At 43.0% G+C, this 13,841-nt stretch overlaps 1 protein-coding gene across 3 annotated transcripts in view; it reads left to right on the top strand.

The window, feature by feature from the left end:
- Positions 1 to 13,841, top strand: part of LOC139207417 (protocadherin alpha-C2-like) — an 89,410-nt gene that overhangs the window by 64,243 nt on the left and 11,326 nt on the right. For 2 of the 3 annotated variants that reach the window (XM_070837135.1, XM_070837134.1), the window contains exons 2-3: positions 8,991 to 9,055; positions 12,554 to 12,639. In XM_070837135.1, the coding sequence (XP_070693236.1) occupies positions 8,991 to 9,055; positions 12,554 to 12,639 (151 nt within the window). Of the gene's footprint in view, positions 1 to 2,851; positions 5,441 to 8,990; positions 9,056 to 12,553; positions 12,640 to 13,841 lie in introns of those variants that run through there. The other variant, XM_070837133.1, reaches the window with a different exon arrangement.

A 13,841-nucleotide genomic window follows, 5' to 3' on the forward strand; every position in this document is an offset into this window, starting at 1 on the left:
TTTGGTTTTTTTTTTTAGGAAAGATTCAGTTAAAAAAAAAAAAACACCAATTAGCCAATTACCTCTTTGAAATCCGTGTTTGTTGATGCGTAACAAGCGTCTGTCTGCAGGTGGAATAACGGTGATGAGGCGGGGCAGGTGCAAAGATCAGGTGTAACTCTGTGTTTGTTATTTACGACACAAACGTCGCCTGTTTCCATTTTGTGTCATTGCCAAACACGGAGGTCCACACGCCCCACCGGGAAAATCTGCTAAATGTCACGGTTATTGTGGCAGACCGCACATGCAGACCATCAGAGACTGGTAGTCCGGTTGAAAGAAACTGTGTTATCACCGGTGCTCAGTGGGACAATAACGGAGAGATGTCAAATATATTTACCTTTACAAAGGTTTTGCAGAGGCACTGCAAATAAAGGCAAAAACAAATATTTTTATCACACAGAATTAATTTGCAATACACATCATTTTATAACGTGCACATTTAAATATTATTATACTTGTAACGTTAGAAATGAGCTATAGCACAAATTGAGTATTTTTTATGAACACTCAGTATGTAAAAGGGATTTTTGTACGTAGCTAATTATTTGCCTTCCTTCAACGGACATTTGGCTGCTTCACCAACTCCCCATTTCGCCACCTCCTCCTCGCCGCCTCGGAGTGTGAAGAGTCCCTCTGTATCTACCCATCCACAAGCTGCATCCGACTGAGTCACTGTCTTCTCCTCGTCTCCCGGGATGCCAAGCGCTGTCATCGCCGTGGGCAGACCGGGCGTGGGTGAGAGTGGCAGCGCACCAGGAGAGGAAAAAGATTACGTGGGCGCTCATCATGGCCCAGTGGCCGGGGTGAATCAAGAAAGCTCAGGGTCTCACGAGGCCACTTCCTCACAGCATATAACTTTGTTTAAAGGGCGGCGATGGATCACAGCGACGCAGCTTTGATGTCTGTACCTGCTGGATGCAGATACGATGTTGTTCGTAGGACTAATTATTTATATTCTTAGTTGCTATTAAAAACATATTTAAGTCAAACCGCGAGCACTTAATTTCAAGTATTTCAACTTCAATGTTTTTCCCCGGCTCCACTGTCCAGATAAAATTTAATATTGTCGAAATTTGTGCATTAGTGTCAATTTTCTCTCTCTCGTGTTTACTTACTTACTAGATTGAGAGTAAGGTCTCATTCAATTAGCTTGAATCCAATTTAATTGAGGTACATGGGTTCTGATGCCGGAGTAATTAGAGGGCAGCCTGAGCCAGAGATGATTTGGGTGTCAATATTACCACCTGCTACCCCACACATGCGCTCTTCAGACCGTCTGCACTTTGCAGCGTCAAAACGTCTTGGGTGGAAAAGTGGGATCTCATAATGTGTGTGTTGTCACCTGAGACTGAAACAGTGTGGATTGGTGATGTGATTTACAGCCGTAGGATAATGTGCGTAATAATATGTGAAGTTATTGATTACAGATCTATAGGGAAACTGTTTATATGTGCAGATATGTGATGTGGTTACTTTTAAATGTTGGTGTCGGTGCAGTTAACTTGTGCTATTGCCTGCCAGGATAGGGCCAGCGTTGTATTTTTGCCAGATGCGCGAAAGGGGACACAGCTGGAGCATGTCTGTGACCCGGTTAGCGTCGTCATTGGTGAATATCCTCGTGACATTATGGGCTCTGTGTTTTAAGTGGGACTGAAGCTGTGCCGCAAAGGGCTCTGCAGCAGCCACGTCCTATAGCGGCGTTAGTGCAATACATCGTCAGCTGTCACTGTGGGGAAAAGCGATATCATGAAGAAACATAAAGTGTTGTTGGTGCTGACACAAGTCCCCCGTGTCCCAGCGCTTCACTCGCGAAAAGACACAAGGTGAAACAGCCAGACCCGCCCCCCCCCACCCCGTACTATTGGTCTGATGGTTGTGTTTTTAAAACCAGGGAGAGACCCCCTCATATGCACCCCTAACACGGCTGCACAATTCACCTTTAACTTCCTCTTGTTTACTGCCATTTATAATAAAACCCATTCTTTAAATTGGCAAATCAAATTCAAAGTCATATGTGCTGAACATTACTGAGAGTTGCTGCACTAAAACCAATTCGCACGGACCCTTTCCCCCTACATTTGTCTTATTTATTTATTTATCCGTTTCTTTTCATTTTTAGAATATAATCTTGCATGTTTTGGAAATCTGATTTTCAGTGTGGCTAGAGGATCTCTGGGTAATTGAGGGTTTGCATCAGTGAGGAAGTCTAATCGCCAGGCTGGTTCACAAATCAGTTTCCCGGCGCACAATGAAAAGGGCGGTGGCACTGACAAAAAGAGGAAAAACGATTGTGTCGAATTCATTTAACCGAAAACAGTGTGCAGATGACACCGACTTCTCCATGTTCGGCGTCCAGATTTGTGAACAGATAAAACTTCGAAGTATTTTCGTCCTTTGGGTTTTTATTTTTATTAGATTGTGCTCGATCATTTTATCGGAGGTGCTGAAATGCAGCCAGCATCGTTTGAGCGAGTGGCTCCCCCTCCCCTTTTGCCCACAGACACCATCACCACATCGCAGGGAGAGGGAGAGAGAGGGAGAGGGAGACCCATAGGCAGTATCAGTGAAAGTCAGCCTCGCCAAGAGGATAGAGAAATATAAAAACAGCACCTAGACAAAGGAAAACATGGATGCACATGGGAAAAATCCCTTTAAACAGGCACTAGAGAGGATGCGGTGGTCGTCCTGCACGTAGTCGGGGTTATGCACGGACTATTCCCTCGTTTTTAATGAGGCGGGTGGGGACGCACAGCAAGCTGAAAAGGCGGAAAGATTTCTCAAATCCGTCTGCAAATTCTGCCTGCCTGCGATGGCTGTGACGGCGCGATGCTGTTACAATGTAAAGGAGAATGTGCCTTTTTCTTTATATTTGGTTATTTTCGTAGTCGGTGGCCTTACAAATGCACAAATCCGATACTCCATTCCGGAGGAGCTGGAGAACGGGGCCATGGTCGGTGACATTGTCCGAGATTTGGGTCTAGACCTGAGAAAACTTTCCACCCGAAGAATCCGAATCACGTCGGACAGTGGCCGGAGATACTTCACCATAAACCACAAAACCGGGAAGTTGGTGGTGAGTGACCGCATTGACCGAGAGACGATTTGTGAATTCAGTGGCACCTGTTCACGCAACCTGGAGGTGGTATTGGAGAATCCGCTGGAGGAGCACAACGTGGAGGTGGAGATTCTGGACGTGAACGATAATGCGCCACAGTTCCCTCGAGATGAATATCAGCTGGAGGTGTCGGAGTCCGCTCTCACCGGGTCGCGGTTCCATATTGAGGGAGCTCAGGATGCAGATGATGGCTCCAATTCTGTGAAGCAGTACCGCCTCAGCCCAAGCGACCACCTCACCCTGGACTCTGTTAAACCTTTTTCCAATACTAAGCACATCGAGCTCATTCTCAAAAAGCCCTTTGACCGCGAGCAGATGCCCTCTCATCAGCTCATCCTGACAGCAATGGATGGTGGCACCCCACAACGGACTGGCACGGCCAAAATCAATGTTCTTATCCTTGATGCCAACGACAATGTGCCGGCATTTGACAGCTCCGTGTACAAAGTAAAACTATCTGAGAACTCTCCAAAGGGCGCACTTGTGATCAAGTTAAATGCAACAGACCCGGATGAGGGCTCAAATGGGGACGTTTTTTACTCTTTCAGCAGTTACACGCCAGAAAGAGTCAGACAGATGTTTTCCATGGACACAGACACAGGGGAAATAAGAGTGAAGAACAATATAGACTACGAGGAGACAAACTCATATGAAATGTACATACAGGCTATGGACAAGGGGCCAGCTCCTGTGGCAGTACACTGTAAAGTAGTTGTAGAAGTTTTGGATGTCAATGACAACATTCCAGAGATTGTACTGTCTTCACTCTCCAGCCCTGTACGCGAGGATGCCCGGGCTGACACGGTTGTAGCATTGATCAGTGTGAATGACCGTGACTCTGGACCAAATAAACAAGTTACCTTGGAGATCATGCCTCATTTGCCTTTTAAGATCAAGTCCTTCCGGAATCACTATACTATCGTCACATCCGCTTTCCTGGACCGGGAAACCATCTCATCCTACAATGTCACAGTCAACGCTGTGGATGGAGGCACCCCACCCCTGTCATCTCAAATGACCTTTAAGGTGGCCGTTGCAGACGTGAATGACAACCCACCTCGTTTTGAGCAGACATCATACACCGTTTATATCACAGAGAATAATGCTCCAGGTGCACCGCTGTGTGTTGTTAAGGCCACAGACGCCGATGCTGCAGAAAATGCACGCATCACCTATACTGTCCTCAATGACAACAACCATGGCATCCCTGTAGCCAGCTATGTCAGCATCAAACCTAATACAGGTGAGGCCTATGCCCTGCGAGCCTTCGACTTTGAGAAGTTGAGAGAGTTTCACTTTCAGGTGAAAGCCCAGGACAATGGTGTGCCTCCCCTCAGCCGTGTGGCCACAGTGTATGTTTACATTATGGATCAGAATGACCATGCGCCCAGGATAGTCTACCCTCCTGCCAATGGGAGCCGCACCACAGAGACGCTGATGAAAAACGCTGAAGCAGGAGTGTTGGTGAGCAAGGTGACAGCGTGGGATGGGGATGCAGGGCAGAATGCTTGGCTTCTCTATTCCCTAGAGCAGACAAACTCAGACCTTGACCTGTTCAAGGTGCATGAACACACAGGTGAGATCCGCACCACAAGACGTGTCATCGAGGACAACTCCACCTCCTTTGTTTTGACAGTGCTGGTGTACGATAACGGCGTACCGCCACTCTCCTCCACCACCACCATTTATGTGCATGTGTTGGAGTTGCCACCGAAGTTGGCCCCTGACCCCAAACGCATCATCAGGCCCAACAGTCCCCTGATGTTTTCCAATGTCACCCTCTACCTCATCATTGCACTGAGCGCCACAACCTTTGTGTTCCTGGTCACCGTCTTTGTGCTGGCAATTGTGCGTTGCCACGCCTACTGCACCCAACCTGGCTCCTGCTCCCCATGTTGTGTATCCAAGAAGAATGTTCCAGAGGGGGGCACTTCAGCGGGTGGTGGAGGAAGAGCTGCAAGTGGAGGTGCTGGCGGAGGTGCTGGTGGAGCAGGAGGAGGAGGAGGAGGAGGAGGAGGAGGGCAACCAAACAACAATATGGCCCTGCGCCGTGATCTCAAAGTGGAACCGCATTATATTGAAGTGCGGGGAAATGGGTCTTTGACAAAAACATACTGTTACAAGACATGCCTGACCGCCACGTCAGGAAGTGACACTTTTATGTTCTACAACACTGGACGGCCGCACAGTGGCACCTGGGGCTCGGGCTACGTCACCAGCCACAGTGGACAGAGCCAGTTATTTGTGAGGCGTCTCAGTATGCCAGATGCAACTGCCATTCAGGTGTGTGTCTGGCGTGATCTATGTGTTTGTTATTTTTGGTTGCCTCACAACAGTAAATGACACACAAAGCAGACGCTTATAAAAGAAAATTTCTGAGAGACTTATGGTTTAGGCTTTGCTCTAAGGCGGTGTTCTTGCAGCAGGATTGCAGTTGACATTTACAGCTCTGGAGCTGTTGAAGCCTTTTATCTGTTCTTCTCGAATGTCATGTTTTAAAAAATATATTTTCTTGCTCCTCGTCGGATAGATTGCTTTGTAGTTCAAAGTGCCATATGAAAATTTTTAAGGTATATAGGTTTAAAGGTAAAAAAAAAAAAAAGCTTAGTCCTTTTGAATTCTCTCAAATAAATTTGTATGATTTCTGTCAGTCAAGATGAAGGAAAAAAATATCACAATTTTCTTTATGTTTATGCTTCTATTATTACCCTTACTGGTCAATACATTACGTGCCACTTGTCTTCGTGTCTGCATCTTAAGATTCGATAGAAAGCTTTCATACACACACAAGTGTGAGTAGCTTCACTGGGTTGTGTGTTTATTTGAGTGGGTAGGTGGGTGCACTCTGATTTGCTGGATGCTGAGACTGCCTCTGTGTGTGTTCCATGCTTGCTAAAGATCAGTTGTTCGGTGATTCATTGTATAAGATGTTAAAGTGCACCTGTCCTCTACAGTTCTGCAGCAAGCTGTAATCAAAATATTTTCAAGAACCATCTCTCTATCCCTTTCTCCATCGCACCCCAAGGACGTCACTAGTGCCTGTTTTCTCTCTCTCTCTCTGTCTCTCTGTCTCTCTCTCTCTCTCTCTCTCTCTGTCTGCTATGGGCTGTGTGCCACAATATTCAAGTCCAGTATGTCCAGAGGGCATTCAGTGGTCATCTCTATAGAGAGGGAGAGTCTGGGAAATAGAGCAGCCTTTGTGAGCTACGAAGGCCACCAGACCCACTGCACCAAAATATCCTCTTCTGGTCACGTACCTCTCTGGTACTGAGCGGTAAGCCAGAGTTTGGGAATCGCTCAAGAATGCAGGAATGAGGCAGAGACTGTGACTGAGTGTCATTTAGATTAGAGGTTCATTTCATGGTTTCATTCTATTTTTCCCCACTTTAAATTTTGAAAACAATATACACAGAATTGTTTGCACCATATCTGGTTGTAGTAAAACAAACCGCTTAATTACAACAAAACAAACATTATTAGTTTTCTACATAATATTGTTTGCATCAGAACCTCTATGGGGCTGTCTGTCTGGGTCTCTGCATTGCAGAAAAGGATATTGGAGAAAATAAGCGATAAAAGAGGAAAAAAGAAATGTTTTGGTAATTATTCTGTTATCACTGGACGTGTTCCTCATTAAATGCCAGTCATGTTTGTTCTTGCCATGTAATTAACTGGCAGCGATGTATTTGTCAGTACTCTGCGTGGATTGGCTGGCTCAGTGCAAATGAGGCGGGGGATGAAAGGTGATTGGACACAGTGTTGATGGCGGAGGTGTGAGCTCTGTATCCATGCTAGGAGTGTTCATTCAGATGGAGAGGGAAGAATGGAGAAAAGGCTTGAGTGGCCACACCAAATGCTTTCTTTATTCTTTAACTTACAATGTACAGCCAGATGGAGAAATTAATACATTAAGAGTCAATGGGATTTTTTTCTATTTACATTTAATTTGGCTTCACATTTTTAAAAGAAGAAACAGAATGCATTGGTTTTCTCAACCTCAGTATGAGTTTTTGAACGAATTTTTGTGTCTATTTTTGATCACATTTATTGTGTAAACTGGTAACATTCTAGTTTTGTATGTATATCTTCCTCTAGGAGTATATCAGACTGCGGACATGTTTAGATTCCAGATGCTTGTATCTAATACGTGTATGCGCTAGTGTGTGTGTGTGTTTTCATTTACCCCTATGAACACCATACGGCCAAGCAGACCTCTCCCTTCAGCCACTGCCATGCTGCAACAGGGGAAACGTTTAGCAAAGCTGTTTAGTCCCATTGGTGGACAATCTGGTCTTATTTAGAATGTTTTTTTTGTCTCTTCCCTGCAATTTGTGGAGGGTAAAATAAGACAAAAAGCCTTTCTTTAACTGTGTTTTCTCAGTGTGATTGTCTTCAAATAATCAAGTGTCTCTGATGCTGCAGTGCCCTGTACCCACATACACATTCTGCTCTGTTTGAATGACTCCGGGAGGAATACCAGGCCTCTCTCATTAAGACCAAATATTGGATTTCAAGGGTGATGAATGTCCACTGCAGACTCATAGAGGTCAATGCAGCTTCAGCAGCAAGTGAACATCTGTCATATTTGAAAGGAAATGAGATTGCAAATGGGTCTCTCATGAACTGCATGGCCAAGCAGTGAGAATTTAGTATTCCCAGTCAGATTGGTTTAGCTCTGTCAGTGGTTAGATTGATATTAGAGAGCATACAATCTCATCTCTGTGATGTGGTCAGGTTAACAGCCTATTTCTCTGCACCGTGTGCTTGACTTTACAGAAGAATCTCAACCACTAATCCTCTAACATCATTTGATTAGGTTTTATGATGTTGTATCTTTATATATTTGCAATTATAAAATTTGATAGAAGCACAGACACTGAAATCTCATATTAGGATGTCACAAATGAAATGCAGCGCTGACAGACAGGCAGAGGTTGTAGAAGGTGTGCTGTCCCTTGATGAACCCCCCTTGTAATGTGTCTCAGGCTAGATGCAGGGCTCAAGGGGTTAATCTGATAGCTGCCGTCCCCTCCCCTCCCCTCTCCTTCCTCCACCTGTGACCTTCAAAGGAGTGAAATGATAGAGGGAGGTGGAGGGTAAAATGTAGAATGGGCTCTGCACAGTTACCATGTTGAGATGTGTCACACTGTGTACCATTGAAACTCAAGGTTCTGATCAGTGTAAAAAAGATAAAGCAGGGACTAAGAACTCAACAACACAGGAAAGGGGGTGGTGAACATACAGAGGCAGAAAAGAGGAAGGGAGGAGGGATGCGGTGAAAATGAAAAATACAGCAGATCTGATCGAGCATCACTGAAAATCATCTGTATTACAATAATTTTGTGATGACTGATGTCATATTTTGATAGAGTAATAGAGAATGGAGGGGGAGGAAAGAGAGGCATTAGGTTGACAGCTGTAGCTTTGCATTGAGTCTGTCATCACCAAATGCAGCAAGATAGAGTTCTAAGATGTTTCCATGGTAACAGGCTGTACCACGTGTAGCATTAGGGTCTATGTACCACTGTACCAGGGTCAGTGGGTCGCTGGGGTGAAATCTCTAAAAGTCATTTTTTCCCAAAGGACACAGATAGAAGGGGTGCGGGAGGAGGGAGGAGGAGAGGGATATGGGGGGAGATGAGTGCACCAACAAGCTTCAATTCATCACTCACTTCTCTCCAAAGGCAGGGGCAAGCTGTCTTGTGGCTGAGTTTGTGTGTTTATGTGTGTGCGTGACGCACATGCACTAGCAGTTCTTGCCATGACTTATTAATGAAATGGTATTGGCTTTCGCCTGTACTTAAGACTCAATTCCTCTCACTCTCTCTTGCAGCCCAAAGTCCCAAGTGCAGACTGGAGATATTCAGCCTCCCTGAGAGCAGGAGGTGTAATGCAGAGGTGAGCATCCTATTTTTTCTGTCACTTTTGTCATCATATCTCACCAGGCACTTTCATCATTTTTGTTGAAGACATATGCACACTTTGGTAGGATTTATGCAAATAACCAAATCCTGCACTATTTATTTATTGACTGATCTTAAGCATGAACCACGCTTCATTAACACTGATTGCTACCTCAGGCAACATTAAAGAAAGAGTTGTTTAGCCACTTTACACAAGCTAACAGTTGATTCAGGGAGTGGCAACACTTAAATGAAAAAATAAAATAAAATAAAAGGGAATGAGTGACCAACAAATCAGGAGCTTCTCAGGTCAGTAGGCCATTGAGGCATATTGTAGATTTAAGATGTAAAATCATATCAACATAAAATAACATTTAGAACACTGCCAGTTCAAAGGGATGAAGCCATTCTTTAGTAGCCTATCATTAGTCCCCCAACATGTCTGCTTAAAGCAAAGTTGAGCATGATATTCAACATGTAACATTCCCTTGCAGCTTAGGCAGAGCCATTTGGGTAAATGATGAACAAAGTAATAATTTGTTTAAAAGATTAAGACCCTTCTTTTACATCTCTGACAACACATTCTTGCTTCCATTGAAGCTGGTTAATGACAGAGAGCCAGTTGATGCATAGTCTTTGATGGCATTACTCAGCTAGTTGGCTACCCAGAGGCAGAATGCCACCAAGACATTATCTTAATGGCATAATAGAGGATATAGTCATCTGATAATGTCACCTTTGAAAAGACTCCTTGGTGCTGGTGTTGATGTTGAGCTGACACTTAGGTCTTCTGCATAGTCTAACCCACCCATGACATTTCACCAAATCCGTTTTACTTTGTTGAAATGGAAGAAACAACATCAACATGAAAAGAATACAAAGTGTTCCCATGATGTGCTCAGTAGGCAAGGTTTATAAATGTCCTCAAAGCCCTGTCCATCATTGTATTACAGAGCCAGTTGAGGCATGTAGGTTCGTCCATTGGCCTTTTCCAGTAAATATATCTGAGATCATCTTTGCTGCCAGCTGTTGCTAAGATGTGGTTAAATTACTGAGGGGAAAATGGTGGGACTATTAAATAGGAATCATTTCCCAGTGTACACTATTTGTATTTCTATTATTTCTGTTCTATTAAATATACACTAAGGTAAATTGTGAAAACCCCAAATGGTCTAAATTTGACTAAAAACTTCTAATTTTAACAAGCACTATTTATTACTCTCGAATGACAATTGAACAGCAAATATGAGGCAAGCTACATAGTAAGGAGAAATGCAGTTAGAAATGGCTCTGTCAGTATTACTGTAGACAGATGGAGAACTGACAGGAGTAAAGGGTAAGCAGAGAGGGGGTCAGTGATGGATGAAGGGCAGGTAGTCAGGTGGAAAGATGGCCTACCAGAGACATGGGAATTGCTGCATGACCACACCAGTGACCATATTACCCATAAGGCACTGGGCTTTTACTTGCTGTGAGACCAGATGGATCTGACCAAATCAAGGGTCATGCTAATAAGATGGCACCATAATTACAAGAAATCTCTGGCTTAATGAGTGAGACTCAGCCAAGGTGTCGCTATCTATCGACCTATCAGTTATCATAGCTATGTAATCTATTGAATCTAGACACATCCATCCATAGATAAATAGATAGATATGCCACAAATGGACAGATTTTAGACACTGGCCTTAAACGGAAAGCAACTGGCTTTCCAAACAAAGGAAGTATTTCTCTTTAAAAACCCGAACCCATAATAACAATATTAATATTATGTTCACACACATACAGAGAGGTATATCTCTGTGTCTATGGCAGTGTTATGGTGGAAACAACCACATTAAAAGATGGACTGAACAAGTCGTTCACAGCTCCAATCTTTATGTATACTTAAGTGTTACTGTCCAGTCTGCAAGCGTAATGCAGTGCCTGATTTGTCTCTGCTCATATACAGCCTGAGTCATTTAATACTGTTTTATACACATACTGTAGCTCATGTGGTCATGTGCGCACTTTGATGTCCATGTCAGATTTATAACTCTGTACCATCTGAGAGTTATTTATGATGCACAGATTCCCTCATAATTACAGCAGGGATTAATGAGAGTTAATGTGCTTGTGCGAACCAGTCAAACACATTAAAATCTGTCTCGCGACTCAAAACCTCTAATGTGTTTTAAGGTGACTATACCCCCATGTCTCATTACCAAGCCTGTAATCTGTAATCAGAGATTGTAGAAGAGATTTTGCATACCACACCTAAAACAGTGACCTATTTCATTTTGTTTTATTTCTGGTCCACAACAGTTCCTCCTAATTTTGCTTTTGGGAGGCTATGACTGAGTTCATTATGTGTGTAGCTATGATTTGAAACAAATAAATGTAACCAGCAGAGCAAGTATTAAAACTAGAAAATGATGAGGAATCATGTGTTTGCAGGCAGTAGGAGAAGATCAGATGATGAGGAATGAGAGAAAAAAGACCGACATTATCGGAAAGCTGTATTATAATTCCAGTGTTTTCCATTAATATTTTATCTGTGTACCTTGATGATGCTGTTGCTTAGCAGCACTTAAAATGGCCATCTGCAAATCACTTTTGTTCTCTTCACAGAACCGCTGTAGACAGGGACCTAGATTAATTAAATTTTTATCTTTCTTTAACATTGTTACAGACTTTTATTTACAAAATTTTAGTTCAGTACTGCTTGATTCCTAAGATATTTAATAATAAGAGAAAGCTTCTCATTTATTAGAAGTAAAATAATTACTGATTCCTCAGATTCACACAAATTACTAGTAAGAAATGTCAGCTCACACAGACCTCAGTAAAGGTTTTTACATCTAGAGACCTAGTTTTATAGTCAGGGACAGTGGAAAGAAGTGTGGACAGGTGGATTAAAGTGGAACAGCAGAAGGCAGAGTAGTGGAGTAATTGTTTTAGAAAAAATATTTCGGTAGATTTCTGGATTATCTTTTTTTACCTACAGTCTATGGGTGTCACCTGGATCTTCATGACTAGAACCAAATTGTCAGAGGTAGAAAATATAATCCTTCACCTTTTGAAAATAAGGTCAAGGCAGTAAGAGAGAACTGTGGTTCACAGCAGCATTTCTGTTGCTGTTCTTCAGCACTACAGAGTGTGGTCACCTCTTATTAGGGGGGAGGGTGCTGAAATCCCTTAGAGTGAGTGTGAAAATGTAAGAACAGCCATCTGTAATCCATAATCCACAGAAAATCTGGAAAATGTAGGGTGAATACTTTAATCCTAATCTCAGCATTTAATTTCTGGGATTGTGTTTACTACACCTCCAACCAATCCCAAACGAGGTTTGAATCTGTAATATGTTGCATTATTGGAAACATATGGAGACAAGAAAATTACATATCAGAGCTTTTATTTTAGTCCTCTGATGTGCAGTTTAATTCAGCATGGCCTGGTATATACTACTTTTTCCAAATGTGTAATATGTACAATGTTGTTTTTTGTGTTCCAGCTCAGTGCACATGGAAGAGTCCTCAGTAATGCAGGGAGCCCAAGGGGTCCTGGTTCAGAACTGGCCCACTGCATCCAGCGCCGCTGGTAAGAGTCAATCACACTACTCTCACCTAAACAAATCACATCTGACTTAAACACTGACCTGCTTGGTATATGGACCTGGTCTAGTTGTAAAGGTCTCAAATAGTTATTTCCGTCTATAGTTGAGTTTAATGGATCTCTGTGCAACGCAGATTCAGACAATGGCAGCTAAGACCATCTTATGTCAATAACTGAACATTCCTTAAGAGCCTATCACACCACGAGAGAGTAATAAAATGAGGAAAACAGAGATATCGGCTACGAGATCGCCCCGACCCACCACCACTTCCCATTGTAGAAGGGAAAGGAAATGACACATGCTACGTAAGCGTAGATGGATATCTCTGCTCTCTGCAGAGATAGGGGGACAATACAGAGAAAATGAGGGAGGGAGAGAGAGAGAGAGAATAGTTGATTGGATTATCAGGAAGATGTTTACAGAGGCATAAACCACTGGGCCACAGAGGACAAACATTAGAGAAGAATAATAAAGCACTATTACATTCCCTCTCCTCTTAATGTGGATCTGTCTCATTCTCTAGGTCTTTTATACACACAGTCACAAAGACTAAGATTAGGGGTGGGTGATGTGGGCAACAAATCGAATTTGAAATTATGTATCTGTGCATTACATGATTATGCCGTACATTCAACAAGCACTTGAATGTTAACTGTTCTGTAGAGATAGATTTTCATCTTGCACTCATGTAGGAAACAATCTTTGATCAGATTTAAGCCATCAGACATTTAATTTGCAAGGCTGTCTATGAAACTGCAAATTTGAATTGAAATTCAAAACAGAATAGAAATTATTGGCAGTGCTTTTGCTGGGAAGGTACTGCAGTCAAATTGAACATTTTACTCTTTTTGCTGCATTGTTTTGTCATTGTTTTTGAACAGACTTACATGTAGAGTGACCACTTTACTCATAAAGATCAGTGCCCTGTCCTATTTATATTAATGTGTTGATGACAGGACAGGATCACAGTCAGTGACACAGAGGACAAAAAGGCAAAACATTTATTGCCATCCGGTCTTCATCAGGGTGGAAAAGCTCTCACCAAGAATCAAACTAAGCACTGCAAAGGAGCTCATCACAAAACAGTGCTAGCTGAATTGTAAGAGCAGGAACACTGGAGCATAACTAAACCCTAAATGACAGCATACTCAATGCTAGATGACATTTCACGGACATTGTAATGTGA

The sequence above is a fragment of the Pempheris klunzingeri genome, chromosome 9, assembly GCF_042242105.1.
Source record: "Pempheris klunzingeri isolate RE-2024b chromosome 9, fPemKlu1.hap1, whole genome shotgun sequence".
Lineage (NCBI taxonomy): Eukaryota > Metazoa > Chordata > Actinopteri > Acropomatiformes > Pempheridae > Pempheris > Pempheris klunzingeri.